The following is a 25683-nucleotide window of genomic DNA, read 5'->3' as shown; positions in this document are numbered from 1 at the left end:
AAGTGCAGAATTGGGAAACACCGACCACAGGCTTGTCGTCTCTACCTTAGACTACGCCTGAAAACCCAGAAAAGTGACCACCGTCCTCCCAAATTAGACCTGAACAATCTCGCAAACTCCAACACGCACCAGGTCTATGCTGTCTCCATCTCAAACTGTTTCGACTGTCTTAGTCAAGTTTCGGGATCTGAAGAAGCATGGCAACTATTCAAGGACGGCGTATTGCTTTCGGCCGAAAGTACTATCGGTCGTCTGAGGCCCAGAAAAAAGTCCTGGATATCGCAGGAAACTCTAGATATTATTGAACAGCGTCGTAAAGCACGCCTAGCGAAGGACATGGTTACCTACAGACGTCTAAACGGCGTAAGAAATAAATTCCTCCACAGAGACAGAAAGCTGTTCACCGAGAAAAAGGCCGCTGATCTCGAGGAGGCCGCAAGAAAGGGTGACACATGCGCTCTATACATACAGCTTCGGGATCTTACAGATGGAAAGCCATCCTCCCTAGGCCCTATCATATCTAATGATGGAAATATTATCACTGACGAGAGCGCTCAACTGTCCGCCTGGAAGGATCACTTCTCTTCACTTCTAACTCTGGACTTTGTTAGCCAGCCCGACCTTGACCTTCTTCAAGTTGCATCCAACACCCCTGAGACCCCGTGTGCTAGTGTGCATCACCCTTTCACCTCTACAGAAATCTTGAAATCTCTGAAACGGATGAAAAACAACCGAGCCCCAGGAGTCTGTGGTATCCCTGCAGAACTGCTGAAATATGGTGGGGCAGCGACCCTTCTCTGGGTCCAAGTACTGTTTTCCATAGTATTTCGTCCAGAATGGATTCCAAAAGACTGGCGAGCGGGCATCATTCTGCCTCTCTGGAAACGGAGAGGCAGTCGCAGAATCTGCTCCAACTATCGTGGCATCACACTCCTCTCTGTGCCCGGGAAGCTCTTCGCTATGACCCTCCTCGTCCGCTGTACCACTTTTCTCAGAAGCCAACGAAGAATCCAACAGGCTGGCTTTATACCAGGAAGGTCCACCGTGGAGCAAATATTTACAATGTGGTAGCTGATAGAAAAGACTCGAGAATTTCAACAAAAAGCATATGTTGCCTTTGTGGATTTCAAGGCTGCTTTCGATTCTGTCGACCGGCAATCACTCTGGCTCATACTGAAAACAACTGGACTACCAGCGAAGTACTGCAACCTTTTCGAGCGGCTCCACGAAGGGACTGAGAGCTGCGTGCAAGTTAATGGCAGACACAGCTCATCTTTTAAAATCAATACTGGAGTCCGTCAGGGTTGTGCTGCTGCCCCAGAACTATTTAATTGTGTCATCGACTACATTATGACTCGGACCATAAACCGCCTCCAGTTTGGGTTGCATTACGGTGATAGAGTACTTTCAGACGCTGACTTTGCCGATGACCTTGCTCTTGTCTCCGATTCACCGTTGAAGCTCACAGAAGCCCTAAAAATCCTTGCTGATGAAGCCTTAAAGATAGGGCTGTCGATTAATTGGCAGAAGACAAAAGTGATGTTTGTTGAACCCCGTAACTCGCCGCGTCCCCCGCCAGTCCTAATGCTCGGTGACAAACCAGCTGAGATTGTTGAGGAATTTACATACCTTGGCTCTATCCTCTCAAATGACGGATCAATCCTTAAAGATCTAATGCACCGAATTGCCAAAGCCTCAGCAGTAGTGGGGAGACTAAGTGCCCTTTGGAGGAAACCTTTTATCAGCCGTAGGACCAACATGCGTATATGCAATGCTTCGGTGGGATCTGTGATTCTTTACGGAACCGAAACTTGGCCAGCCACTCAGTCTGTGTTTAGCACCGTAAATATAGCCCAAACAAAACATCTTCGCCACATTGAAGGACTACGCTGGCACGATTTTGTTAGCAACGAGAACCTCCTGGCGTTAATTGCTCAAACGCCCTTCTCAGTCTTACTCGCCCAACGAACACTACGCTGGTAGGGACATCTCCTTCGCATGCACCCGACACTCCCGCACGAACGATTTTTGACTTTGATCCCGTGCTGCACGGCGGGAAACGCCCAAGAGGTCGTTCCCCAACCAGATGGAAGGACACGACAGGTGCCTTCTTAGTCATGGCAAATATTCAGGAGGATGTCCACAGCCTTGCAAGAGACCGGTCTAAATGGAGGCACCATGTAGCATCACTCTCGGCGCCGGAAGCATTTCGCCAGGAGCAGTAAGTCAAGTCAAAAAGATTATAATTCTTTTGATCAGAGTTGAAAGATGGCCGAACACTTAGGGAATGGGAAAGGTCACCATGAAGTTGAGAAAAAGTACAACATGCACACGAAAGAATATAAAGTGACTCGAGATCAAATAATGGGAAAAATCTTGAACGGTTAGTTTTATTGTAAACCTTAGAAAGTGGTTTTAACAATGAAGGAAAGGTTGATATCCATGCTATTGAACAGTAAGAAACGTAAGATTGGATTAAGCAGTGAAAAAGGATCTTCAAAATTGATCCAGGGAAAATATGTTTAAGTTTCCTTAAAACACCGAGCCCCCTGCATATCTTCATTTTGATCAAATCAACGTGACGTTTGAAAGACAAGTTTGCATCAACATCAATGCCCAAAAAACGAACGTATCGGTGTTTAGATCTATGAATTACCCCATTTGGCTGATGAATTTCTGATAACTGGGGATGAATCTGAGAAATATGCGAAAATATCAAAGAAGTGGACATGGAAAAATTTAGGACAATATAATTAGCATCAAGCCATAAAATTACTCTCTCAAACAAATTTTCTAAATTTAATCGAAGCTCTGATTCACAATTTCCCAAAGTGCCAAGTGTGCTGTCATCAACAAAACAAACAAGGACATCAGAAGACGGCGAACTATAGTTGTCATTATAGGCAAGGGAAGGCTTAGGATGACAGAGTCTACAACAATTAATAAGTTTCTGCTTTGATGCGAACATCTCCAGTGCATTGAGAAGGGCTAGAATTTTGTATTATTAAGAATTTTTCATTTATCAATTTCTTAATTAAGTAAGAATTTATCAACTTTTATCAAGTGTTGCTGGATTGACAAAGTCTTGAGGGGAGGAACTAGAATTAATTCTAAGTTTTGGATTGGCCACTTTACGACTTCAAAGTGCCCATATGTGTGACAATTTTTCTGATTTGCCTTTTGTGCGACATATATGTATAAATGTATGTTAAAACTGGAGGAAAGTAAACACGATCCAATGCCAAGGGAGCTGGAATAGGAGGTCTGTCCCCAAATCTGCCACTGCCACTCAGTAGATTTTTCGACAAGTCAGTCTGTACCTCCCTTGATCGCTTTGGTTTATGAGTGCTTAAATACTCCAGCTTTTCTTATTTGTAGTTCTAACAAAAGTTGACCCAAATGGATTTCTTTTCAGCTCAGGAATTTTAACATTCTATTCCTAGTAACCTGAATTGTTTGTGAATCTAAACTTACTAGTAGTGTCATCGTTAGTGTCAATCTGAATCACGTTCAAACAGAACATAGCCAGATAAATGGGTATGAAACAAGAATCGGACATGGTCGAGAGAGTTGAGACCAAAAACACTAGTGATGCGGTTCTTCAGAACGTAGAAGTCGCATTTTGCCTCCTTAACAAGTCTTCTTGTGTCCCACTCTACGAAGCTCGTTTGTAACTTAATATCTTCTGTAATTTTATTGTCATTCGACGAATAGTGGAGAGAGAGCAACTATTCTCATGGTCATGGTCCGAAGGCGATCCGGAATATAAGGCTGATTTTCAAATCCTGAACTTGCTTATGCCTGCAAAAAATAGAAAATTCTGGCATCGTATATGGCTAGAAAATGATGAACCGCAGAAAATGTAGTTTATAGCGTCCAAAGCCTTATATTAAAATGTCTATTATAGTAAATGCCCAAGAATACTTAAATACTTTCTTGAAAAACCTTGTTCGTGCGAAATGTACCAAGATCGTCAATATGATATAGCGAAAGGCAATAGAAGAACGAGAACAGTTAAGGCAAAGCCTAGTATTTTCTAACAAAAGTGAGTTTGTAGTAACTCATGCCATGTTGGTTCAAGTAATAGAAAATTTTAAAAAGAAAAGTCCTAAGGGCGCGTACGGGATATGTACTTGACTACAGTGAAGTCAGCTATGGTTCATGACTAGTTACTTAAACTTCTTATATTCCTTTCAAAATATTTGAATAAAATGTAGACAAAATTTTATCTAAACATTCGATGAAGCCAACTACAATTCAGTTAAAGATCTAAGCAATCAAAATAAACACCAGTAAATTTTAAACAGAGCATTACCTTTTAAGCCAAAAAAAAGAATGAATCATTATCTAACCCATTATTTAGAGGTTAATTTATGCAGGAAGTCCTCCTAACTTTAATTTAAATACATTTGAAAAATTAAAAGGTAATATGTTTATTGGTCGTAGGATAATTAATAATTATTTGGAAATAGCGTAAGAGTTGTCAGAACAGTGAAAGGGGTTGCGCGCGTGCAAATTTTTTGACCTGCACTCTTTTTTAACAATTTGTACTCTTTTTTGACTGAATTTGCACTTTTTTTGACGCTGGCACTTGGCAACCCTGCCAACTACTGAACTGGGACTGCTTGCGACTGTGATCGTAGCTACTTGAGATTGTGACTACTTGTGACAGTGGCTACTTTGGATTGCGACTGTTTACGACTACAACTACTTGTGATTGCGACTACTTATGGCTATGACTGCTGCCATATATGTCGCACGCCATATGCACTTCACTGAAAAGACATTTAAAACGTCTTAAAAATTTATATTTTAAACGTACATACGTTTACAAATGTTTTTATATACATTTTAAACGTATGTCCGTTTATAAACGTTTGCAAATACATTTTAAACGTTTTCTCTTTTATAACGTTAATCAATGCAAACTAGTTTAGACTTTCGGGGATGAATATCAGTATATATGTTAAGCTGTCAATCTGCACTTCATTAGATCTTTTCAGAATTTTGGTCAATATGATAATTTTCTTTTTCTTTTTGTTTGCTGTTATGACAAACAAGACTCACATCTCAAATAAGAACTGTTTTCAGCGAAGTACAAGTGACTTTCTAGTCCAGGACGTTAGCCAAACTCCTGTTTGCTGTAGTTACTTTTCATTTTAATTTTAACCTGATTATTTATTGTAATTTCTATTTGTTTTGGATTTCACTTTTATATTCACAGTGATTGATGGCCGTTTTACATTTTGGTTACTACTTGGCTTTACTTTCGCTTGTCTTAGATTTAATTTGCTCTTTGCTTTTGTTGAAAAATTCCTTTTCTGGAAAAAGATCCTTAAATTAATATATAAAAATAAACGGGGTTTCTCTAGACCTAAGAACATAGCCGATTAAATAGGTAGATAGCTATTTCTGTTGCCTTGTTAATTTTTTTCATCACTATTTCTACTTGCTTTAGGTTTCATTCTCATATTCTCTTTAATTTTTTTCTGAAAACGTTGCTATAACCTGATTATGTTTAACACTGGCATACTATAAAAGACAGGGCTAGGTTTCTGGTGTGCTTCCCTACTCCGCATTGCATCAGCCTTGCCAACCCCTCATGTTTACATTCTGTACAAATTAACAGCCGAAGCCGGTTCAATCTCATTTTATTTATAATGTTTTTGTCTTATTACTTCATATAATTATATAAAATTATTCCTAGTTCCGAGTCTGATGGTCAGTCCACAGTGAAAATGGAACAGATGGAAGAAATTGATTTATACGAGTAAGTTTTGTTTACTCCTTATAACTTTTTTTCTAATTCTTTTTTCTTTTATTTTTGCTGGCCTGTTTCTTAATTATTTCATTTGTCGCTTTTATTATATAGTGCCTTTTCTTGATAAAAAAAAACAAACAGACTATGTCCAAGACAATAGCCTAGTTTCATTTATAATGCGAGGGGATGGAAAAACCAGGGTTTGGATCGACGATGGTGCTCCTCTGACCGTGTTTCTTATATTGATCTTGCTCTTCGGTTTGCCCTTGGTGGTTGGTTGAAAAGGACAATCTCTTGCAATCTGTCATCCTTCATATGCAAAATTGACTCTGATAATGACCCTGATAATAAAAAGGGTGGCACACACCATTTTTATGCCACTTGGTAGCAACCAAGTGACATATAGCAATCGCAAATTCTGTCGGTCTGTCTGTCGGTCCCGGCTTTGCTACTTTAGGCACTTCCAGGTAAGCTAGGACGATGAAATTTGGCAGGCGTATCAGGGACCGCGCCAGATTAAATTACAAATAGTCGTTTTCCCGAATTGACCATCTGGGGGGGGGGAAGTGGGGGCCGGTTAATTCGAAAAAAATAGAAAAAATGAAGTGTTTTTAACTTATGAACAGTTGATCAGATCTTAATGAAATTTGACGTTTGGAAGGATATCGTGTCTCAGAGCGGCTATTTTAAATCCCGACCAGACCTGGTGACATATGGGGGAGTTGGGAGGGGGAAACCTAAAATCTTGGAAAACACTTAGAGTGGAGGGATCGGGATGACACCTGGCGGGAAAATAAACACAAGTCTTAGATACATGATTGACATAAACGGAAAGGATCCGCTCTCTATGGGGTAGTTGGGGGGGGGGGGGTTGATCCTAAAAAATTAGAAAAAATGAGGTATTTTTAACCTATGAGCGGATGATCGGATCTCAATGAAATTTGATATTTAGAAGGATATTGTGTCTCAAAGCTCTTATTCTAAATCCCGACCGGATTTGGTGACATTGTGGGGAGTGGGGGGGGGGGAAACCTAAAATCATGGAAAACGCTTAGATTGAAGGGATTGGGATGAAACTTGGTGGGAAAAATAAGCAGAAGTCTTAGATACGTGATTGACACACTTGGAACGGATCTGCTGTATTGTTGGGGGGGGGGGCTAATTCTGAAAATTAGAAAAAATGACGATTTTTAACTTACGAAGGAGTGATCGGCCCTTCATGAAACTTCATATTTAGAAGGACATCGTAACTCAGATCCCATATTTTAAATCTCAGCCGGATCCAGAGTCATTGGGGGGCAGTCGGGGGGGGGGGGTGACCGGAAATCTTATAAAATACTTAAAGAGGAGAGATCAGGATGAAACTCGATGGGAAGAATAAAACTCTGTCTAAGATACGTGACTGACATAGCCGGATCTGATCTGCTCTCTTTAGTGGAGTTGGGGGGGGGTAATTCGGAAAATGAGTTATTTGTAACTTACGAACGGGTGACCGGGTCTTAATGAAATTTGATGTTTAGAAGGATCTTGTGCTTTAAAGCTCTAATTTTAAATTCCGACCAGATCCTATGACATTGTGGGGAGTTGGAGGGGGAAACTGGAATTCTTGGAAAACGCGAAAATTGGGGTATTTTTATCGTACGAATAGGTGATCCGATCTTAATGAAACTTGATATATATAGAAGGATTTTATGTCTCAGATGCTCCATTTTCGACTCGAATTGGATCCGGGGACATAAGGGTTGGAGGAGGGAAACAGAAGTCTTGGAACACGCTTAGAGTGGAGAGATCTGGATGAAACTTGATGGGAAGAATAAGTACAAGTCCTAGATATGTGATTGACATAATTGGAACGGATCCGTTCTCTTTGGAGGAGATGAGGGGTGTTAATTCGGAAAAATTAAAAAAATGAGGTATTTTCAACTTAAGAATGGGTGACCGGATCTTAATGAAATTTGATATTTAGAAGGAATTCATGTCTCAGAGCTCTTATTTCAAATCCCGACCAGATCTGTTAACATTGGGGAGAGCTGGAGGAGAAAATCTTGGAAAAGTGGAGGAATCGTATGAAGCCTGGTGGATAGAATAAGCAAATGTCCTTGATACGTGATTGACGTAACCGTAATGGATTCGCTCTCTCGGGGGGATTTGGGGGAGGGGTTCAGTGATTTGGCGAGTTTGGTGCTTCTGGACGTGCTAGGACGATGAAAATTGGTAGGCGTGTCAGGGAGCTGCACAAATTGACTTGATAAAGTCGTTTTCCCAGATTCAACCATCTGGGGGGCTAAAGGGAAAGGAAAAATTAGAAAAACTGAGGTATTTATAACTTACGAGTGGGTGATAGGAGGTTAATGAATTTTGATATTTAGAAGGACATCGTGACTCAGAGCTCTTATTTTGAATCCTGACCGGCATGAAGCCTCTGATTTTTATTTTAAATCAGTCTATTGATTCTTAGAATTTTGTTAGAGCTCATACCATATGTGCTCTTGGCTCTTAGCTCTTCTTGCCTCGTCACAAGTGCCATATGAGCTCTTAGCTCTTCTTGCCTCTTCACAAGTGCCATATGAGCTCTTAGCTCTTGTTGTAACTTTTCACGAGGACCGAAAAACGGAAAAAAGTTTGTCCGTGGCGATTGTCTTTTTTTTATCTTAGTAGTGATAGCATAATGACTTTTACGATAGCCAAATGCTTTTAAAGTCATCTCTATCCCACCATTACATGACAGCCAGCAACGTACATGTTACGTCATAGGGAATGTTTACTTTTGCATGATATGTTTGGCTGTTATGTAACAGGGTTTGGGGTGTTGCATAATAGGACATGTTAGAGACCGTTAGTCAAGCGGGAAAGTCCCGGTTGTAACTGAGGGGGGACACACACGTGGGTGTTACGTAATGACGGTGCACATGTGGGATGTGACGCAATCTGGCGTGCATTGCTAGATTTGTTGGAGTGACCTAATCTTACCTGACTGGGTAGATTTGCTGACGTAGCGCACATGCGGGATGTTACGTAATGATGGTGCACATGTGGGGTGTTACATATCATTTTCAGATTTTTTTCTTCGTGATTTCATTTTCGTTCAAAGCGATTTTTGTTAAGGATTTCATTTTGTTTCAAGGTGTTTTTTCCTTCAGTGGTTTTTTTCATTATTTTTGATGTTTCATTTTCCTTTAAGATGTTTTACTCAGAGAACCTTTATATCCAAAAGCTTTTTTGTCAACGTTAGGATTCGAATGGATTTCAAACATTTTTATTTCAAAACATTAAGCTTTCAATCATTTTGATTTTGCTAAAACATTTTGCACGATAATCTATACAACGCTTGAAGAAATCTCTGTCTCGCATACTAGAATGATTAAGCTATTTATTGCGTGTTCCCATATGGTTGGAATAACTGACACACAGGTGGAAAATGAACCTGCATGTTAAATAATACTCTAGAGGATATTATAAAATAATATTGCGAGTTGATCTTGGCGTATTTTTTACTTTTAGAGTCTTATTCGCACATATGGCATCTTTCGAACATTTTCTGAAAAATATTCGTTTACAGTAAAATCGATCATTTAAACTTAATGCAAAAATCCCGACTAGTGCTTCTTCTGATGACTCCGAGCAATTAAGGCCAACTCGGGACAATTTAGCCCCCCCCCCCCGATGAAACCCTTCTGGCGCACATTATCACACCTTAAAAGTTTTTCAATCTATTCACTCAAAAAATAAATTTATAAACTAGAAATGGACATTCTTTTTATTTGAACAGCGGAAACTTGCCATTTTATTGCTTGGTTGCGATTTTCCATGGCAATTCTGAGCCCATGACAGTCAATGGCTGACACGCGACACCTTCTAGCATTATCACACAAGGAATTGTTTCGGGCATTTTCCTGTAAAAATAATCGTTTAAACTAGAATCGATCATTTATATTTAATGAAAAAATCCCATTACCCTTTCTTCTGATGACTCCTAGCTACTGAGGCTTGGTATGCCTCACTACCAGGAGTAGCCACTCCTGGCTATTGAAACTTGCTATTTCAGTGCTAGTTCGTGATGTTCCATCGCAAACTGTTCAGTGTTCCACACTGAATGGTAGATGCACGACACCTTCTAACAAGTATTATCACATATATGACATTTTTCGGGCATTTTCCTCCTAAAACATTTCTTTATACTAGAATAGAGCGTTTAAATTTAATGAAAAAATTGCCATTAGCGTTTCTTCTGGTGACTCCTAGCAATTGAGGCCAGCGTAGTATAATGTACCAGCCCCTGATGACACCCTTCTGGCGCACATCATCACACCTGAGGGTTTTCCGACCTTTTTCCCACAAAAATAAATTTTTAAAGTAAAAAATGACTATTGCTTTTATTTGAACTCTGGAAACTTACCATTTCATTGACAGATTGCGATGTTTCGTGGCAACCCCATGACTGTGACACTCAATGGCTGACAGGCGGCACCCTCTAGTAAGCATAATCACACATATAACAATTTTTGAGCATTTTCCTGCAAGAATATTCGTTTACACTAGAATCGATCATTTAAACTCGACGGAAAAAGCCATTAGGGCTTCTGCTGATGATTCCTAGCATTTGAGGGCAGCGTGGCACAGTGTACCAGCCCTGATGACACCCTTATGGTGCACATTATCACACCTAATGGTTTTTAATCTGTTTCCATCAAAATTAAACTTATAACCGTAAAAATGAACGTTGTTTTTATTTGAACTTGTCGTATGCTGATTTTTGTGAAACTTGTAAATTGCTTCTCTACTTGAAACTTGTAAATTGATTTTACTCCTCGTGAAACTGATTTTTTCTCATGTATATTTTTGCGTGCTGATTTTTGTCTTTGTAACTTTTTGGGTCTGGATTTTTCTCTCCGCGAAACGTATGCATCGAATTTTCTTCTCAAGAAACTGATTTTGCTCATGGAATTTATTACGTACCGATTTTTTGTTTGTTGAACTCATTGTGTGCTGATTTTTTTTCATGAAAATTGTTACATATTGATTTTGTTCTTCGTGAAATTGTCCATTGATTTTTCTCCTTGTGTAACTGATTTTGTTCATGAAACTTGTTGCTTGTAATTTTATTAGTGAAACTTGTTGCAAGTTTATCTTTCTCTTCATGAAACTTGTACATTGATTTTTGTCCTCACGAATCTGATTTTGTTTATGAAACTTGTTTTGTGCTGATTTTTGTTCGTGGAATTTACAGCCTGCTGATTTTTTGTTCTTGAAACTTGTTGCATATTCATGTTTCTTTTCGTAAAACTTGTACGTTGATTTTTCACCGTTGCATGTTGATTTTTTTCTTCGTAAAACTTGTACATTGATTTTCTTTTCACGAAACTGATTTTGTTTATGAAACTTGTTGTGTGCCAATTTTTGTTTGTAGATCTTACTGCTTGCTGATTTTTTGTTTGCATATTTATGTTTCTTTTCGTAAAACTTGTACATCGATTTTTCTCCTCGTGAAACTGATTTTCTTCATGGAACTTGTTACGTTCTGGTTTTTGTTCGGGGAAATTGTTGCGTGCTGATTTTTTATTCGTTAAAATTTTTGCACCTTGATTTTTCACTGAACTTGTTTTGTGCTGATTTTTTGTTTGTGTAACTTATTTCGTTCTCATGAAACTCGTTGCATGTTGATTTCTTCCTTCATAAAACTTATACATCCATGAGCAAAATCAGTATCACGAGAAGAAATCATCGTGAAACTGATTTTGCTCATGCAACTTGTTACGTTCTGGTTTTAGTTCGTGGAAATCGTTGCGTGTTGATTTTTTTCGTTAAACATTTTGCACGTTGATTTTTCTCTTCGTGAAACTTTTACATTCATTTTTTCTCACTATGAAACTCTTTGTTCATGGAACTTGTTGCCTGTTGATTTTTCTCTTTGTTGAACTCTTACATTGATTTTTTCCTCGCGGAACTGGTTTTGCTCTTGGAACTTGTTGCTTTCTTATTACTGATCATAGAACTTGTCTCGTGCTGACTTTGGTTCGTGAAACTTGTTGCAAATTGATTTTTCTTTTGTGAAACTTGTACATTGATTTTTGTCCTCGTAAAACTGATTTTATTCATGGAACTTGTTGCGTGCTGAATTTTTATTCGTGGAGCTTGTTTCGTGCTGATTTGTTTTCGTAAGAATTGTTGCAAGCTGATTTTTCTTTTCGTGAAACCTGTATGTTTTTTTCTTCTCACGAAACTTTCTTTTTCATGGACTTGTTCCGTGCTATTTTTGTCCGTAGAACTTATTGCTGACTGATCTTTGCTCTTGAAACTTTTTGCATATTCATTTTCCTCTTCGTGTTACTTGTACATTGACTTTTCTTCTTGTGAAACTGATTTTGCTCATGGAACTTGTTGCTTGCTAACATCTGCTCATAGAACTTACTGCATGCTGATTTATGTTCTTGAAACTTGTTGTATATTGTTTTTTCTCTACGTGAAACCTGTAAATTCATTTTTCTCCTCCCTCGCGAAACTGGTTTTGTTCATGGAACTCTTTACTTGCTGGTTTTTGTTCGTGGAACTTGTTGGGTGCTTATTTTTGTTCTTGGAACTTGTTGTATATTCATTTTTCTCTTCGCGTAACTTTTACATTGATTTTTCTCCTTATGAAACAGATTTTAATCATTGAACTTGTTGCTCGCTAATTTCTGTTCATGGAACTTTTTGCCTTCTGATTTTCTCTTAAAACTTGTTGTATATTGATTTTTCTCTACGTGAAACTTGTACCTGGATTTTTTTCTCCTCAAGAAACTGATTTTGTTTGTGGACATTGTTGCGTTCTGATATTTGTTCGTGAAACTTGCTGCATGTTGATTTTCCTTTTAGTGAAATTTTACATTTATTTATTTTTTCTTCTCATGAAATTGGTTTTGTTCTTAGTACTTTTTTGATCTGATTTATGTTTGTGGAACTTGTTTTGTGTTGATTTTTTTCTTGAAACTCTTTGCACGTTTATTTTTCTGTTCGTGAAACTTATACATTCATTTTTCTCCATTAGTTTTTTTCTTGGAACGTGTTGCGTTTTGGTTTCTCTCTTTTTGAAACTTTTAAATTGATTTTTGTCCTCATGAAACTGGTTTTACTCATGGAATTTGTGATGTGCCGATTTTTGTTCCTGGAACTTGCGGCGTGCTAATTTGTTTGCTCGTGAAACTTTTTGCATGTTCATTTTTCTCTTTGTCAAACTTGTATATTGATTTTTTCCTAGTGAAACTGATTTGGTTTATGAAACGTTTTGCTTGCTTGTTTCTCTTCGTGGAACTCGTTGCGTGCTGATTTATGCTCGTGAAACTCGTTGGACGGTGATTTTTGTCTTTGTGAAAACTTTTAGATTGATGTTTCTCCTCGTTAAAATCATTTTATTTTTGGAACTTGTTGCCTGCTGAACTCCGTGAAACGCAACGAGTTCCACAAAGAAAAAAATCAGCACGATACGAATACTACGAACAGAACCAGCTTCACGAGGAATAAAAAAAATATATTCAATAAATTCATTTTGAAAATCAACATCCAGCAAGTTTCACGAACAAAAAATTAGCGAATTTAGAGTTCCATGAATAAAATCATTTTCACGAGGAAAAAAATCAATGTGCAAGTTTCGCAAAGAGAAAATTAAATATGCAAGAAGCTTCACGAACAAGAATCAGCAAGCAACAAGTTCCACAGACAGAAATTAGCATAAATAAGTTCCATGAACAAATCAGTTCCACGATAAGAAAAACATTTTAAAAAACTTCATGAAGAGACAAATGAATATGCAACAAGTTTCACGAACAAAAAGCAACTCGTAATAAGTCCTACGAACAGAAACCAGCACACAACAATTTCCACGAACAAAACCAGTTTCCTGAGGAGAAAAATGAATGTACAAGTTTCACGAAAAACAAATCAACCTGCAACAAGTCTCACAAACTAAAATCAGCACGGAACAAGTTCCACGAGTCTGCAACAACTTCCATAAACAAAATCAGTATCACAAGGAGAAAAAAAATCAATATAGAAATTTCACGAAGAGAAAAACAAACATGCAACAAGTTCCACATACAGAATTAAGCACGCAACAAGTTCAATGGACGAAATCTGTTTGACGAGGCGAAAATTATTTGTAAAAGTTCAAAGAAGAGAAAAATCAGCACGCAGCATGTTCCACGAAATCTTCGTGTAAGTGGTTTTATTCATAGAACTTGTATCTTGCCGATTTTCTTCGTGAAACTCTTTGCACGTTGATTTTTTTTGTGAAACTTGTATATTCATTTTTATTCTTGTGAAACTTTTCTTTCATGGAATTTGTTGCGTGTTAATTTTTCTTTTGTTTTTTATTTTTTCTCCCCACGAGACTTGTTTTGTTCATGGAACTTTTTTGTGCTGATTTTTGTTCGTGGAACTTGTTGCATACTCATTTTTCTGTTTGTGAAACATGTACATTGATTTTTCTCCTGGTGAAACTGATTTTGTTCATGGAACGTGTTGTGTGCTTATTTATGTTCGTGGAACTTTGTAAGTGCAGAATTTTATTCGTGAAACTTGTTGTTGTATATTGATTTTTTTCTTGTACAGTTATTGTTCTCCTCTTGAAACAGATTTTGTTAATGGAACTTATTGCGTTCTGTTTTTTTCGTAGAACTTATTTCGTGCTAATTTTTGTGCGTGAAACTTGTTGCATGTTGGTTTTTCTCTTCTTGAAACTTGTACATTGATTTTTTCTCTTCTTCAAACTCAATTTGTTCATAAAACTGGTTGTGTGCTTATTTCTGTTCGTGGAACTTTTTTGTACTGATTTTTGTTCGTGAAACTTGTTGTATACTGATTTTTTCTTCTTGAAACTTGTACATTTATTGTTCTCCTCTTGAAACAGATTTTGCTTATGGAACTTATTGCGGTCTGTTTTTTCGTTGAACTTGTTTCGTGCAGATTTTTGTGCGAGAAACTTGTTGCATATTGGTTTTTCTCTTCGTGAAACTTGTACATTGATTTTTTTCTCTTCGTGAAACTGATTTTTTGCATGAAACTTGGTGCGTACTTGTTTTTAGTCGTGGAACTTGTTGAATGCTAATTTTTGTTGGTGATACTTATTGCTCGTTGATTTTTCTCTTCCTGGAACTTTTACATTTATTTTTCTCCTCACGAAGCTCGTTTTCTTCTTGGAACTTCTTGCGAGCTGATGTTTGTTCTTGGAACTTATTGCTTGCTGATTTTTGTTCGTTGAACTTACTACGTGCTATTTTTTGGTGAATTTTGTTGTATATTCATTTTTCTCTTCATGAAACTTTAACATAGATTTTTCTCCTCATGAAACTGATTTTGTTAATGGAACTTGTTGCATGCTGATTTTTTGTTCTTGGAACTTATGTCGTGCTGATTTTTGTACGTGAAACCAGTTGCATGTTGACTTTTCTCTTGTTTAGACTTCCACATTTATTTTTCTCCTCATGAAACTGATTTTGTTAATGGAACTTGTACTGATTTTTGTTCTTAGAAACTGTTGCATGCTGATTTATTTTTTTGAAACTTTTTGCATGTTGATTTTCTCTTTGAGAAATTTGAACATTTATTGTTCTCCGTGTTATTTTTTTGTTCATGGAACTTGTTGCCTGTTTGTTTTTCTCTTTGTGAAACTTGCACATTGATTTTTCTCCTCGCGAAACTGTTTTTTTATGTAACTTGTCGTGTGCTGATTTCTGTTTGTGGAATTGTGGAATAAAATCTTCTGCAATAGATTTTGTTCATAGAGCTTGTTGCGTGCTAATTTTTGTTCGTGGATATTTTTACGTGCTGATTTTTGTTCCTGAAACTTTTTGCACGTTGATTTTTTCTCTGTGAAACTTGTATATTCATTTTTCTCCTTGTGAAACTTTTTGTGTTCATGGAACTAGTTGCGTGTTGATTTCACTCTTTGTGAAACTGTTTTTTTTTTCAGGGAACTTTTTGCGGGCTGATTTCTGTTCGTGCAACTTGTTCCGTGCTGATTTTTGTTTGTGAAACTTGTTACTAATTGATTTTTTTCTCACGAAACTTTTACATCGATTCTTCGCCTTGTGAAATTGATTTTGTGCATGGAACTTGTTGCTTGCTGATTTTTTATTCATAGAACTTGTTTCGTGTTGATTTATGTTCTTTAAACTTGTTGCACATTAATTTTTCTTTTCGTGAAACTCGTACATTTATTCTTCTCCCCACAAAACTTGTTTTTTCATGGAACTTTATTTCCTGTTGATTTTTTTCTTTAACATTGTTGCATATTGATTTTTCTCTACGTGAAAGTTTTACATTGATTTTTTCTCTTCGTGCAACTGGTTTTGTTCATGGAACTCGTTGTGTGCTTTTGTTTGTTTGTGGAACTTGTTTCGTGCTTATTTTTGTTTGTGATATTCTTTTGCTGATTTTTTGTTCATGGAACTTATTTCGTGCTGATTTTTGTTGGTGAAACTTGTTGCATGTTGATTTTTTTTTCGTCAAACTTGTACATTGATTTTTCTCCTCGTTAAACTGATTTTGTTTATGAAACTTATTGCTTACTGATTTTGGTTTGTTGAGCTTGTTGCTTGCTGATTTTTGATCGTGAGTTTTTGACTTGTACATTCAATTTCCTCCTCACAAAACTGGTTCCGTTCATGGAACTTATTGCTAGCTGATTTCTATTCGTGCAACTTAGTTTGGGATGATTTTGTTCGTGATACTTAATGCATATTCTTTTTTTATATACCGTGAAACTTGTGCGTTGATTTTTCTCCTCGTGAAACAGATTTTATTGATGGAACTTCTTCCGTTCTGGAATCTGTTCCTGAAACTTGCGCGAACTGATTTTTCTTTTCTTGAAACTTGTACATATTTCTCCTCGTGAAACTGATTTTGTTCACGGAAATTGTTGCTTGCTGATTTTTGTTCTCGGAGATTGTTTCATGCTGATATTTGTTCGTGAAATTTGTTGCTGATTGATTTTTCTCTTCCTGAAACTTCCACATTAATTTTTCTTTTCGTGAAACAGATTTTTTCTTATGAATTTGTTTCGTGCTGATTTTTGTTTGTGGAACTTTTCGCATGCTGATTTTTGTTCGTGAAACTTATTGCACGTTGATTTTCTCATCGTGAAACTTGTACATTCATTTTCCTCCTCACGAAACTGGTTTTGTTCATGAAACTTGTTGCCTGCTGATTTTTATGGCACTTGGTATTAATAAAGTCACATATAGCAATCGCAAATTCTGTCGGTCTGTCGGTCCCGGTTTTGCTACTTTAGGCACTTCCAGGTAGGCTAGGACGATGAAATTTGGCAGGCGTATCAGGGACAGGACCAGATTAAATTAGAAATAGTCGTTTTCCCGATGTGACAATCTGGGGTGAGTTGGGGCCCCGTTAATTCGGAAAAAAATAGAAAAATTGACGTATTTTTAACTTACGAACGGTTGATCAGATCTTCATGAAATTTGATGTTTGGAAGGATATCGTGTCTCAGAGCTGTTATTTTAAATCCAGACCGCATCTGGTGACATTGGGAGGGAGTTTGGAGGGGGAAAACTTAATTCTTGGAAAACCCTTTGATTGGAGGGGTCGGGATGAAACTTAGTGGGTAAAATAAGCACAAGTCCTAGATACATGATTGACAAATCGGAACAGATCTGCTCTCTTTGGGGTAGTATCGGGATGAAACTTAGTGGGTAAAATAAGCACAAGTCCTAGATACATGATTGACAAACCGGAACAGATCCGCTCTCTTTGGGGTAGTTAGGGGGGGGGGTTAATTCGGAAAAATTAGAAAAAATGCGGTATTTTTAACTTACGAACGGGTGATCGGATCTCAATGAAACTTGATATTTAGAAGGATATCGTTTCTCAGAGCTCTTACTTTAAATCCCGACCGTATCTGGTGACATTGGGGAGTTAGGAGGAGGAAACCTAAAACTTGGAAAACACTTAGAGTGGAGGGATTGGGATGAAACTTGGTGAGAAAAATAAGCACAAGTCCTAGATACATGACTGACAAAACTGGAAAGGATCTGCTCTCTTTGGGGTAGTTGGGGGGGGGGGGGTTAATTCTGAAAAATAGAAAAAATTAGGTATTTTTAACTTAGGAACGGGTGATCGAATCTCAATGAAATTTGATATTTAGAAGGATATCGTGTCTCAAAGCTATTAGTTTAAATCCCGACTGGATCTGGTGACATTGGGGGGAGTTTGGGGTGGGGGAACCTGAAATCATGGAAAACCCTTAGATCGGAGGGATTGGGGTGAAACTTGATGGGAAAAATAAGCGGAAGTCTTAGATACGTGATTTACATAATTGGAACGGATCCGCTCCATTGGGTGGGGGGGGGGTAATTCTGAAAAATTTGAAAAAAATGACGTATTTTTAACTTACGAAGGAGTGATCGGATCTTAATGAAACTTCATATTTAGAAGGACCTCGTAACTCAGATATCTTATTTTAAATCTCAACCGGATCCAGTGTAATTGGGGGGGGACTGTTGGGGGGACCGGAAATCTTAGAAAATACTTAAAGCTGTGAGATCAGGATGAAACTGGATTGGAAGAATAAAAACCTGTCTAAGATACGTGACTGACATAACCGGACCGGATCTGCTCTCTTTGGTGGAGTTGGGGGGGGGGGGGGTAATTCTTAAAATTGAGGTATTTGTATCTTACGAAAGGGTGACCAGATCTTAATGAAATTTGATATTTGGAAGGATCTTGTGCTTTAAAGCTCTAATTTTAAATTTCGACCAGATCCTGTGAAGTTGGGGGAGTTGGAGGGGGAAACTGGAATTCTTTGAAAACGGGAAAATTGGGGTATTTTTATCTTACGAATAGGTGATCGGATCTTAATGAAATTCGATATTTAGAAGAAATTCATGTCTCAGAGCTCTTATTTGAAATCCCGACCAGATCTTCGACATTGAGGGGAGTTGGAGGGGGAAATCCTGGAAAACACTTGGAGTGGAGGACTCGGGATGAAGCTTGGTGCATAGAATAAGCAAATTTCCTTGATACGTGATTGACGGAACCGTACTGGATTCGCTCTCTTTGGGGGAGTTGGGGGCAGGGGTTCAGTGATTTGGTGAGTCAGGTGCTTCTGGACGTGCTAGGACGATGAAAATCGGTAGGCGTGTCAGGGAGCTGCACAAATTGACTTGATAAAGTTGTTTTCCTAGATTCGACCATCTGAGGGGCTAAAGGGAGAGGAGGAATTAGAAAAAACTGGGTATTTATAAGTTACGAGTGGGTGATCGGATCTTAATGAATTTGGATATTTAGAAGGACATCGTGACTCAAAGCTCTTATTTTAAATCCTGACCAGCATTAAGCCTCTAAGAAAAAAAGAGCCAAGAAAAAAAAGTTTAAATTATTGCATCTGGGGGGTCTGCAACTTAGCGAGTGTACCCGATAATAGAAATTTTGTTTAGTAACATGCTACCTAGCGGGAAGTTGATTCATAAGCTAAGCAGAAGAAATTGATAAGCAGAAGATGAAAAAGAAAAGTGAGTCAGATAGGCCAAGCTAAAAAAAAAAACAGTTACTTCAAGTTGGTTCGACATTTGATTTTGAAAAAGGCATTTTACATTGACCAATCAGAATTAGTATTGGAACTTCCAGTTCTAGTGAAAACCCGTGGGACTGCTTGTCAAATGGAACATCTGTGATTTGAAATTGATTTGTCCATATTTAATCTAGATTAGTTGATACTTGCTGGAGAACAAGTAGTAAATGTGTTCCTGTTTGTTTTTGTACTTACTTATGAAAGTAGTCAAAATTACAACCCAAAGTGGCCAAAGATACATGATCTATCCTGTACCTCTGACCAGATGATGTATACTTTTTGACCTGTGTTTACTCTAACAAAATACTGCAATACATGTTCCAGAGATGAAATGTGTGTTTTTAGAACTAAAGTTCTAAAATCTAGTTCTAAAAAATCTAAGTTCTAAGAAAAAGTTCTTAAATCTAATGTATCATTTCACAATGAAATACAGTTTTTTTTCAAAAAATGTCTTTTTTTTCAAATATTGGGCTTTCAGTTTATGTTTATCAGAAGACTCGAAGCAGAAATATCCTTCAAGTTCTGAATAAAAGTGGTTCTGGGGTATCGTACGATACCATTCGACGACTCCTAGCAACAGCGTTAGACGAAATGATGACTCACACCACAGAAGACAGCATCTATCTTCCTCCTGGCATAATAAAAGATAATGATTCTTTGATCCAATTCATGCGTGACAACCTTCACTTTCTATGGTTCTCCCTCGATGGCACATCGACTCATATTACTAGTATGGCAATGGTTCAGACCTCGGAGCTCTCAAAGGACACCCTATCAAAAGTCGCCGTGTCATCTAAGCACCAGAGAAACAGGTCAGTTGAATGTCTACCGAAAGAAAAGCTTGAAATCAAGTGCCAGGGATCGAAGATCTTAAGGAAAACGATGATCGAGAAAGAACTCCTTCCTGTTAACTTTTTCTCGAGACTCGAAAAGAAATTAGACACCTGGACAAGGCGATAATGCTGGCTAGGGAATGCCAAACACAGCTTGTGGCCACAGAAGAAAGTCCCCCGTCGTTACCAAGCTATCGAAGGATTTGCAGTGAAGTCTCGAAGTAAAATGTTCCTAAAAGCAACGTGTTTTACTTGCCTCTCCTACATAAAGCACCAAACAACCATGCAACAGTCGAAAAATCTCTGCGAACGTTCATGGCGATAAGTAAGATGTCGGAAGTGACGATACGGTGGTCACACAAGATCTCTTCATTTATCAGCTAGCACAGGGAGTGAAAAGTAAATACCTGGATGACTTCAAAACGTAATCCTTCGGATGGGAGGCTTCCACTTCCTGCTCAACTACCTCAAGGAAGTTGGTAAGATAATGTACAGCTCTGGACTCAAAGAGATTATAGTGCAGGCAAAGCTGCTGCTTCCTGGTACTTGCGAAAAGGTATTTCAAGGGAAAGGCTACTACCAATCTGTCAATGTCTACTGCATATTTACGAGGTCTTGATAGCCCTCTACTGGGAGTCCTTGGAAGAGTATTACTCCGAAGCACAAGAAGACTTTTACCGTCTGGACCAGCTGGGTAGTGCCATTGAGTTATTCAGGACTTCATTGGCAAACGGTACTAACGCGCGAACTGCACTTCAGGAGGCAAACGATACCTTAATTACTTTGGCTCCCATAATGAGTGCCTTTGACACCCTGCGGAATTCGTCGTCCACGTTTGCTTTCTGGTGGTAGTTCTTGGAAATACTTGAAATAGCTATGCAATTCATTCACGCTGAACGAAATAGTGACTGAGAGTTTCATTTGACAGCAACTGCTCGGATATTGCCATACTTGGCGCCGGCTGACCATCTTCAGTATACAAGATGTGGCATACAGTACCTATCAGACATGCGAAGTTTACCACAAACCTTTCCTGATGTACAAAGGAAGTCCATGAAAGGATATTTCGCAGTGAAGAGAACGCACACCAGGTTCAAGGCCACCTGGTCCGATCAGATACTGGAATGTACAGTGAACAAGGATACTAAGACGACGGCCGGAATAGAACAAATGGATGAGAGAAAGACTGAAGCTTGGATTCTTACCTTACCGATTTCCGCCGCCATCAGCAATGGTTTCTTGCAAGTAGTCAACGTATCCACAGAGCCATTGAAACATCACGAAGACAATCAGTCGACGAGGACGCGATTAAAACTTTCGCGAGATTGAGTTCGAGACATTTTCACTACATGTGGCAATCCGTTCAGCAGAGTGGACTTCGACCTAGTGAATATTGTGACGTCAGAAGTTGTGGACGATGAGAAGATTGTTTCTGATATTACTTGCTTAGCCACAGAAGGAAAAGAGGTGGTTGAGGACTTTCTGTGCAACAGGAAAGACGATGTGAAAAAGGTTGCACTCCGAACTTTCCCTTCAAAGAGAAAAAGTCAGAAAGTGAAGGGCGTCCCTAGAACCGATCTCCTGAGCTCTGAAGTAACAGCCTTGAAGAGAATCATTACTGCTCAGTTGAGCTATGGCGAAGAAAAGGAGAAAGCAGTTGCAAATATCCTCACAAAAGAGATTCTTCCTTTCCCCCCATCCATTTTTGAACATCTTCCGCAACAATCAACCAAGACATCCTCTGGCTGGAAAATGAGGACGGGGAACAAAGCTCTGCTGTTGAGCTGGCTAAGAAAAAAAGGAGGACTTGCATCATGAACGGTGACTTTGAAATCCAAAGAAACAACATCAGCTACAATACACATCATTGACCTAATGTCCAAGATAAGGTCATATCGGCCTGCCAGGTTTGAAACAGTCAAATCCTTCGTGGAAAGATTACTTCTTTCATTGCTGAATAATCCTCCAGTGGGTATTCCTGAAGTCCACATTTTCGCAGATCGGTACGACGGGCTGTTTGGGAAGCTCACGGACACCGGAGAATCGATCTCCTTGAAATCAGCATGCAGACTCTGACGAGGGAAAGGGAAAAACCTCCAAATTTCTGTTCTTAGCACAATTGAAGATTGGATGCCGTACTTGCAAGCCCAGTGTCTAAAAGCCGGCTCCTCGAAATTGTGTATGAAACCTGGTAGCAGATGAGTGATCAGCTTCCGAACGCACTCAACCTTTTTCTCTCAGGTGGGTTCAAGGAGAAATTCAAAGTGTCTATGGTCAAGCGTCAAGCAGTCCAACTTTACCATAACACTGTGACTACGAGGAATGCTTGTCCTCCAGCCAAGACGAGGCTGACCAACGCCTTATGACACATGCTAAGTACGCTAGCTGTTACGCTTGTAGGATCGTTGTGCATGCCAACGACACAGACGTGGCAGTAGCCTGTGTTCATTTTTTTTTTTTTGAAGAGCTTCAAGCTGAAGGACTGAGCGAAATTTTCTTGAAGTTCCCGGCTTACATTATCCCAGTAAACGAGCTGGCAGATGGATTCCACTTGTCCAAAGAGGAGCAGATTATGTTACTGTTCGTGCACTGTCTGTCAGGGTGTGACACAACGAACTTTTTTTTCGGCGTCGGGAAAGCTTCTTTCTTAAACTACGCGTCTCCAACTTTCGCCTCAAAAATGGTGTTTGTGACGGAGCAGATCAAGGATGCAGAAGGGAAGCTTTCAGTCGACGCATTTAGAGAAGATTACGACCTATCAAAATCCCTGGTCATTGAAATGTACGGTAAACAGCCCGGATTCAATTCACTGGCCAGTGTAAGGGCTTACATTTGGTACCACAAACAAGATGTGAGAAGACTGCCACCTTCTGACGACACCTTCGAGCCATGCATACGAAGAGCCATATTCGCTACATGGATAATCTTGTCGTCAGTACAGGCTCGGCCTAGCATTCCAGATCCATTCCTCCATGGATGGAAGATGGCTGAAGGGGGAGTAGATGCGGTCGTCTCATGTTGTAAAGAAGCATCAAGCCTGGAAGCTTACTGCAGATGCAAAAGTGGAAGATGCAGGAAAGACTATGGCTGCTCAAAAATGAAAGGATGTTGCAGCTTATGCTCCTGCCTCGAAACGAGGAGGGCATGCAGGGAGTATGATCTTGCCCCATCTGAATTCTCGGAAGAAGAAAATGAGGAATGTTTTTTAAAGTTTTACTTGATACCTTTTACTTTTAATTACAACTGATCAATAATCAGTTACTATTACCCAATTTTACGGGCAGGCCGAGTAAGACGACTCCAGTGCGCCGACTGAATCTATCTGTGAAGCAGAATTCTTTCATGTAGTAAATAGCTCAGTCGTATCAGTGGCAAACCAGGTCCCAAAAAGGTAAGTTTAGACGCCATAGTACACCAGAAAACATATTCGTCGATTCTAAAAAAAAACACTTATTTTAGTCCACATTTTTTTAAACCTATTTTTATTTTTAAGTAAAAGTTAAAAATTTTAAACAGTTAGGAAGTTTGAAGTATTCCTACCCTTTGAAGAAAAAAAAATTATGTCCCTTTCAACGATACGGCTAATAATCATTTCAGTGACACTACAAAAAAAAATCGCTGACCTTTTAAAATAAAATAGTTTAAATTTTTTTAGCTCAAATTGTATGGAATGGAATGAACTTTCTTTTCGAATATGAAAAAAACTTTGTTACCTTGAAGAAATTTCGAGTTTTTAGCCTTTCTTTGAGATATTTGTCGAATTTTACAGCACCTATTTTGAAACTGCAGTAAATAGAGAAAAATGGTGTTTTTTTTTTCAATTTAAAAATCATATTCTTGTAGATCTAGATCTCTTCTTTCGATTGATATAATTACGCCAGATTCGTCTACCCAGTAACTCGCAAAAAATCCTGAATCGTCACACTTAGTTATAGGCTAAATTTTGAGTTTTGGCCTATATCTCAGAAATATATCCGGCATGTACCTTCATTCGCATTTGTTCATATTCATTAATGTGCTTAAACGTAATACACTAAAAGCAAAGCAGTACATTCGCCAAACAAGCAGCTATCCACTTTCTGGGAATGTCCCAGAAAACTCATTTCATATAAAAATTGGACATAAATTTACAAGAAAAAGGAAGAAGGAGAAAATCCAGTAGAGGAAAAAGAAGAATTATTTTGTGTGACAGACAATTGTTTATCACCATTTTTATCGCTGCTAGGTTTAATGCTCCTTGACTACAGTGATGTCAGCTATTGTTCATGACTAGTTACTTAAACTTCTTATATTCTTTTAAAAACATTTGGATAAAACGGAGACAAAACTTTATCTAACATTTGATGAAGTCAACTATAGTTCAGTTAAAGATCTAAGCAATCAAAATAAACATCAGCAAAGTTTAAGCAGAGCATTGCCTTTTAAGCTAAAAAAATAATGAAAATCATTATCTAACCCAATATTTAGAGGTTGATTTAAGTAGGAAGTCCTCCTAACTTTAATTTAAATACGTTGGAAAAATTAAAAGGTAGTGAGTTGATTGATCGTAGGATAATTGATAATTATTTTTAAATAGCGTAAGAGTTGTCCGACCAGTGAAGACGGTTGCGCGCGCGCGGAAATTTTTCGACCCGGATTCTTTTTTAACAATTTGTACTCTTTTTTGGCCTTGATCTGCACTTTTTTTGACGTCGGCACTTGACAACCCTGCCAACTACTGAACTGGGACTACTCGCGACCGTGATCGTAACTACTTGCGACTAATTGTGACAGTGACCAGTTTGGATTGCGACTACTTATGACTAAAACTACTTGCGATTGCCTCTATTTACGGCTATGACTACTTGTTTCGGCGACTATTAGTAACTGCGATCTCTTGTATCTGCGACTGCAACTACTTTTTACTGTGACTGTAACTACGTGCGACTTCTTGTTATTACAACTACTTGTTATTTGTCTACCGAGAAATATGAGGGTAACTACTTATGACTTCAACCGAAACTGCTTGTGACTCAACTATGTCAACTACCTCAAGATTGCGACTATTTTTGGTTGTGACTACTTGTGACTGCCGCGATGACTGTTTGCGAACGTGACTACTTGCAACCACAACTTCTTTTGACTGCAACTAAACTACTTGTGACTACTTGCGAATGGGGATGCAACTATTGGGGACCGCGACAACTCCTTGCGACTGGGTATGTCGAAATCCATATGCACTTTACTGAAAAGACATTTAAAACGTTTTAAACGTAAATGTTAAAAAATATATTTTAAACTTATATATGTTTATAAACGCTTTCAAATACATTTAAAAGGTTTTCTCTTTTACAACGTTAATCAATGCAAACTAGTTTAGACTTCTGGGAATGAACATCTATATATATATTAAGCTGACAATCTGCACTTCATGAGACCTTTTCAGAATTTTGGTCAATATTATAATTTTCTTTTTATTTGCTGTTATGACATGCAAAACTCAGATTTCAAAATAAGAAATGTTTTAGTAAAGTGCAAGTGACTTTCGGGTC

The 25683-nt window shown here is 38.4% G+C and overlaps 1 protein-coding gene across 7 annotated transcripts in view; it reads left to right on the top strand.

Annotated features, from left to right (window-relative positions):
* LOC136027341 (uncharacterized) overlaps positions 1 to 25683 on the top strand; it is a 60777-nt gene that overhangs the window by 14962 nt on the left and 20132 nt on the right. For 5 of the 7 annotated variants that reach the window (XM_065704486.1, XM_065704489.1, XM_065704491.1 and 2 more), the window contains one exon: positions 5708 to 5770. The exons of the other annotated variants lie outside the window; for them this stretch is intronic. In XM_065704486.1, the coding sequence (XP_065560558.1) occupies positions 5708 to 5770 (63 nt within the window). The remainder of the gene's footprint in view (positions 1 to 5707; positions 5771 to 25683) is intronic. 7 annotated transcript variants of the gene reach the window in all.

The sequence above is a fragment of the Artemia franciscana genome, chromosome 5 (genome assembly GCF_032884065.1).
Source record: "Artemia franciscana chromosome 5, ASM3288406v1, whole genome shotgun sequence".
NCBI lineage: Eukaryota > Metazoa > Arthropoda > Branchiopoda > Anostraca > Artemiidae > Artemia > Artemia franciscana.
The sequence above is the reverse complement of the archived record's forward strand: the minus strand, read 5'-3'. Positions and strand labels throughout refer to the sequence as shown.